General features: G+C 40.9%; 1 protein-coding gene across 7 annotated transcripts in view; it reads left to right on the top strand.

The window, feature by feature from the left end:
- akap6 (A kinase (PRKA) anchor protein 6) overlaps positions 1-5652 on the top strand; it is a 292609-nt gene extending 286957 nt beyond the window's left edge. For all 7 annotated transcript variants that reach the window (XM_039785655.1, XM_039785652.1, XM_039785658.1 and 4 more), the window contains one exon: positions 4465-5652. In XM_039785655.1, coding sequence (XP_039641589.1) covers positions 4465-4509 — 45 coding nt within the window. In that variant the 3' untranslated portion in view covers positions 4510-5652. The remainder of the gene's footprint in view (positions 1-4464) is intronic.
- The last annotated feature ends 1374 nt before the right edge of the window (positions 5653-7026 follow it).

Consider the following 7026-nt stretch of genomic DNA (forward strand, 5'->3'; position numbering starts at 1 on the left):
GCAAAACCTACTGCCCCCATACTCTCTCACAGACACACACACACACACACACACACACACACACACACACACACACCCCTGAAGGCAGGGCATGAGAGTCCAGGTAGAAGCTGACAGCCCAACAGCTGCAGGTTAGACAGACATGTTGTACACACACACACACACACACACACACACCAAAGGACAAACATGCATACACACTTAAGTAAAGAAATACACACATGAAAGTGCAAAATCAAGCTCTGCACACACACAACTCATGTAAACCCACGACAAAGGACACACACACACACACACATCATACTGGTGATGTGTACAGCTGGTCCTGACCCCCATAGCGTGCCCCAGTCTAGCCCACCTGTTCTCACACACACACACACACACACACACTGTACACAGACACACACACACACTGTACACAGACACAGGTGCAATTAAAGCAATTGTGAATGCGCCTCATGATGTGCTCTGTGACCCAGACAGCAGAAGGTCTGCAGCAAAACACACAGGAGAGAGACTGTGTGTGTGTGTGTGTGTGTGTGTGTGTTTTCAGGTTTCATCACTGATTCGTGTCTGCAAAGTTTCATAGAAAGGCCGAGCAGAAAACAACTGAATATCTGACACACGGGAGAAAACTGCACAGTGGATAAACCTTAAATACAGTAAAATATTCGAATAAATAGAATAAAATAATTTGTGTGAGATTAGAAATACGGCAAAATGGCAAATAAATACTACAACAGCAGAATACATTGAAGCAACGTGAGGGTTTGATTTAACGTCCTTATTGGCACGACAATGATGCGGCTACGACCGAGGTGGTTGCGCAAAAGGTTACCAACAAAAATAAAAGTTATAATCAAACTGTATTCATATTGTGGGGCAATTCGCTCGACGATTTCTAGTCCCTCTCTGTTTAGTCAGCCAGCTAACTTAAGCTAACGTTAGCTTTGTAGAGATCCTGGGATTTCCCAAACTGAAAAATTACCGCAAATATAAACACCAAACTGCTTTACTAGCTGTATCCTGTTATAACTAAGATATCTGCTGAAGAAAATATTTTTTACCATGGATAGATTTAGACTGTTTAGACTAAACAGCCGTGTACTTCAAACAACAGAGACAATTTCCTGTCCCTGTCAAATGTTAGTCAGACAGCTAACCTAAGCTAACGTTAGCTTTGTAGAGACTGTGGGACTCCCCAAACTGAATAATTACCACACATATAAACACCAAACTGCTTAGCTAGCTCAATCTTGTTGTAACAGAGATATCTGCTGAAATAAAAATAATGTTTCCATCGACAGATTTAGCTCCTGTACGTCCGCGAAAATCACATTTAGCAGCTAGTTTCAAGATAGCGCCGAGCACCGGCACAGCTGATCCAAACATATCCAGTGAAAGTTAACTTCAGACAGCTGCAGCTGATTCAGAACGCTGCTGCCCGAGTCCTCACTAAGACCAAGAAAGTGGATCACATCACTCCAGTTCTGAAGTCTCTACACTGGCTTCCAGTGCCTCAAAGAATTGATTTCAAAATACTTTTGCTAGTTTATAAATCACTAAACGGTTTAGGACCAAAATACATTTCTGATCTGCTGCTACACTATGACCCACCCAGACCTCTCAGGTCGTCTGGGACAGGTCTACTACACTATGACCCACCCAGACCTCTCAGGTCGTCTGGGACAGGTCTACTACACTATGACCCACCCAGACCTCTCAGGTCGTCTGGGACAGGTCTACTTGTTGTTCCCAGAGTCAGAACTAAAAAAGGGGGAAGCAGCATTCAGTTTTTATGCTCCACATATCTGGAACAAACTCCCAGAAACCTGCAGGTCCGCTGCAACTCTCAGTTCTTTTAAATTTTTGTATGTGTTGTCTTTGCTCTGTTTTTGTTTTACTGTAAAGCACTTTGTGACCCCTTTTGTCTGTGAAAGGTGCTATATAAATAAAGTTTACTTACTTACTTACTTAAATCCAGGCTGAAGACCTATCTTTTTAATGTTGCTTTTCTTTAAATAATCTATTTTTAACTGCTCTTTCTTTAAAATTCTTATACTGCACTGTAAATTTTATTCTTGTCTTTTAATGATTTTAAATTGTTTTTAATTGTTGTCTTTTAATGCATTGAAATTGTTCTGTTTTTTAATGTTTTATGTAAAGCACTTTGAATTGCCTTGTTGCTGAAATGCGCTATACAAATAAAGCTGCCTTGCCTTCAGAGCGTCGCATGAATCACTTTATATACTAGTTGGCAACATGACATCATGACTTTGTGTAAAGATACACGCCCACTATCTTAAGCCAAGTGGCGTGTTATCTGTACGCATTTTGAGCTATCCGCGTGTATGTCTATGCTGTTATACAGCGGATGTCAACATACACACCACTTGGCGTGTTATCGCAAGAAGAAAGCTACGGTTGAGTTTAGGAAACGAGTATGCGTCTTGATAACATGCCAATAATAAATAAACAAAATTGGCGTGTCATACATACGCCATTTCATGAGATCCGTCTGTAGTTGGAGAGCTTCTGTGGGTTCCACTGTGCTTCCTGAATTACTTACATGAATACAAATGTTTCTAGACAGTTTTTTAATTCAACTCCGTAAAGTTGACACAGAAATGGCGGAGTGATATTTTAAGTGATGCGCCAGGTGTGCTCAAATGGCCCTGCATGTGCTGTCGTGCTGATTTGAGCGCGTTCTAAATGTCAAGTTGACCAATCAGATTGCCTGGTCGGATCTACTTGTTGTATAATTACAATAAATTACAGAAGAAAACCGGTACAAACAACATTAGTAGTCAAAGAAGAGAATCGAGATTATAGCTTCTTATTTTCAAAGTCAGTAGTTTCCTAAAACAGCTGCTCACTGTAGTTTTTTATAAAACAAACGAATAGAAAACGACTGAATATCTGATACACGGGAGGAAACGGAGAATAGAATTAAAAAAAACACAACACAGGTAGTTTTAATTGTATATCTGATTCATTGGATGTGGATGCAACTTAAATAGAGTAAAATGTCTTGGGAATATATTAATCCAATTTGTATGAGAGAGAGAGATCATGAAAACAATACACGATAAAGCAAAATATAACAGAATGAAAGAGAACGTCATTATTTAATCATAAAAAGAACTGAACGGCTAATAAATATTACAAGAGCAGAATACATTTAGAATATATTACAGAAGAAAACCGTTATAGACATTAATAGTCAAAGAGGAGAATCAAGGTTATTGTTATGTGATGTTTTGAAGTTGCGTGGGATTATGGGAGTTGTAGTTTTCATTGTTAAAGACCATCGCAGATTAGAATGCATGTGTTCACGGAGGAGTTTACCCATTCAAGTTTTTTCACGTTACGTTTAGTAATGTTTAGTATTCATGTCATTACAATAAAATAGCTTAATTTATTACGTTGTTGATGAACGCGATATCTCAGGAACGCTATGAGGGGATCTCTTCAAATTTGGCACAAACGTCCACTTGGTCTTATGCTGCATTCCAGACACAATTTTTAGCCTGTAAGTTACGACTTCAAGGCACGACTCACGACTTGGTAGCGTTCCATTGCAAAGTCACGACAAACCCTTTTAGCTAGCGGCTACCTACCATTGACGTTAGCTAGCGCTAGCTGATACTAGAGATTTCTAGTTGGCGACATATTTTGGGCTTCATTTAATAAACATAACCTGTAGCAGTACACACTCGTATGTGTATTGTTTTGATTAAAATGTGTGGTATTACTTTCTGTTGCCTATTTATTTCTCGCCGTTAATCACCGGTGTCTGTACAGCAGTAACAGGGGGCGCCATTGTTGTTTATGTGTGTGTGACGTCAAAACTGTAACTGGGAGTACAACCATCTGGTACCAGTTCACAGGGAGTAAGTTAGGGGCTTGACTGCCGTTCCAGGGCGCTTTCACTGGTAGACGGTCATGAAAACACAAGTTACAGGTTGCCTGGAACGCAGCATAAACCACAAACTGTGTATAAAGATGCACGACGCGTCTCCACTTCCTCCCACTGTACAAATGGGAAGCCAAAACGGCCATCTCGTAATTTTGGAGCCAGAGTCTGCACAGTGGTGATCGGGTGTTGGAGCCACGGTATCAAAGTCTATAAATAACTAATAAAAACCTAACCAATCAGAAAAATTAACACTTGACCAAACATCAGCATGATCAGAACTACCTAAGATGACAGGAAAAAAAATATTGGATTAGATTAAATAGCCTTTATTGATCCTAAATTAGGAAAAAGTCACAGCAGGAAAAATTAGACATAGCACCAGACCAATGCTTTAATAATGTCTGTTTCAGTTATCTTTCCTATTAAGCAAAGCCAGTGAGTCAACATGAAAAACAGCAAAATGAACTACATTTTTAATTAGTTGAGGAGTGACCAACATTTAAAAAAATCTCTCTTTCTCTCTCTCCTTCTTTCCATCCATCCAGAGACTACCTGTGTTGGGAGCAGGAACCTCCAGGATCCAGCTTTAAGGGAGCTATCTCCATTTCCCTCCCCCCACCCCCGCTGAGCTGATCTCCCTCCTTGGCTTGGTCTCTCCTGGAGGACCCCCTCTGATCTCCCAAATCTCACTGCTGGAACCCAACGGATCGCTGAAAACTCATCCAGCAGTTTCAGGGTTATACCTAACAGCTGATTTCAACTTTTTCACAGTAACACTGGGCCTGATTTCAGGGTTGAACTTGGACATTTGTGAGTGATAAGGAAGCAGCTTTTAGGGTTGGCCTGAGCATATTTCTGAGTTAGACTGTAAACAACACATACACTTACTACATCAAACTACAGTTTTAACGTGATTAAGAAGAAGATTTCAGAAGGAGAAAACATTGTAGTAAAAATCCAACAACCATTTAAATGTGATTAAGAAATTTTTTTTTTTAGAATAACAAATGGGACAATGCAGTATATTGTGTGTGCGAGAGGCAACCGTTTCACAACGGTTCTGGAGCAGATAAGAAGTGTTAGGCGAAAAACTGTTTGTCGCAGGGAAATCCCATATTTCTGAAAGGAAGATCACGAAGAAGAATGGATTAGTTTTCAGCAGCTGTAGAGAGATATTTCACAAATGAGTCAGAAGGTTACATCAAATTGGGCTAAACAGGAAAAAACTCTCCCAACAAAATGTCTTTTTACATCAGGCAACCCAGAATCACCTTGATTTATTTTTTACGTGTGTTTTTTTTTTATATATATATTCTTTTATAATGTTCTAATATATATTTTGGTGTGTCATGGTTTGGTTCTAAGGCACAGAAGATAGACAATGCCACTTGATAAAACCAGAATTTTGAGTCTGACGAAGCTTTGGATGTGACTGATATGGAGAAATGGTCTTGGACTGAACTGAAATCAGCTGGAATTTACAGATTAACACAAAGATGGACCCTTGAGCTTCCTTATGTATTCCCATGTTGATGCTACTTACTGTTGTTTTGCTGGAAGCCGGTTGCCCAAAGAAATGTTAGACGATACAACCCGTTCTCTCTCCCAAGTCGTAAAATACTGACACTTGGTCAGAGTCTCTCAGCGTCAGATACCGACGCAAAAATCCCCCTTCTGTACGAAACGCACCGGGCAGAGCAGCAGCTCGACCTCGGCGCTGTAAGATGACGTAACATTAAGAGCGACAACGGTAGAGAGTAGTATGAAAGACCAAAAATCTGCGTTAGGAGGCAGGTTGGGGGGGGTGGATGGGTCAAACAACACAGGGCTTTTACCCAGGAGACCAGGGTTTGTGTCCTGTTCTTGTCCCGCGTGTCACTGAAACGTACATTTCGTAATCCCACCCACCATCTTTTTCCTAAACCTAACTGTCCCGTTTGCGTGCCAACTTTAAAATAGCACAACACCTGTCAGTTAAACATACGTCCCGACCCAGAGCATCAAGAAGTGACGTCAAGAGTCCTAACCAAGCGTGTTTAGATATGACGCTAAAGGGCTGGATGTGAGTCCAGAGAGCATCAAAAAGTGACGCCAAGAGTCCCGACCCAGAGCACCAAAAAGTGAAGCCATGAGTCCCGACCAAGAGCGTCTAAATCTGACGCTAAAGGAGACTTTTTGCGTCAATAACAAACGCCGAACACACCTGACCAAGCATCGCTATTTGACGCGATGGGAGTGAGAATGTGTTGGACGATACGATATACGAAATACTTTACCACCCCTTTAGGGAAATGTGTTTTTGGACTCCAAGCTGCAGACATAAATAATGTAACTTGACAGTTAAAGTATTACACACACATACCGTAATAAAAACATATTGCACGTAACACATAGTTCCCTCACCCCCCAGTGAAACACCATGAAACGTGTCTACTAAGTTACGCTACGCCGATTAAAAATGGGGACTTTTATTTAGATTGTGGGTCGGGTTAAAAGATGTGAGATGTGTCTGTGAGAAAGAGAGATAGAAAGAGGGAGAGAGAGAGAGAGAGAGAGAGAGAAGGAAAATGTGAAGGAAATAGAGACAGAGAAAAGACAGAAGGCAACCAGGAAAAAGACAGTTGGTGTGTTTGTTTATGTAAGTCATGGACTACAAAAATACCTAAAAACCACAATATTTTACTATAGTTCGTATAGTTCAGGACCCCTTAGCTTTACCTTTTAACGCTCTGTGTTAAACCACTGAGTTAGGGTTAGGAAAAGATTGTGGTCTGGGTTAAAAGATGTATGTTTGATCGACACACGGTAACAAGCGGGACACAATGGATGTCCTGGTAAAAGTTTGTGTCTGCTGCCTCCAAGCTAGGAGTTTTGGTCTTTATTACTACTCCCTACCATTATCTCTGCTCAATGTACGCCATCTTACCGCGCTGTGTTGGAGCTGTTACTCTACCCAGTGCGTCCCATACAGACGCTAAAGGGTGCCTGACCGAGCGTCAGTATGTGGCGAGTTGGAAGTGAGTGAAACAAAATGGCACCTCAGTTTAACCCGCATCTTTTAAAACCACTTCTGAACATGTTTGTCGGCTAACAGTGAGTATGTTTAA

Source organism: Perca fluviatilis, chromosome 20 (genome assembly GCF_010015445.1).
Source record: "Perca fluviatilis chromosome 20, GENO_Pfluv_1.0, whole genome shotgun sequence".
Taxonomy (NCBI): domain Eukaryota; kingdom Metazoa; phylum Chordata; class Actinopteri; order Perciformes; family Percidae; genus Perca; species Perca fluviatilis.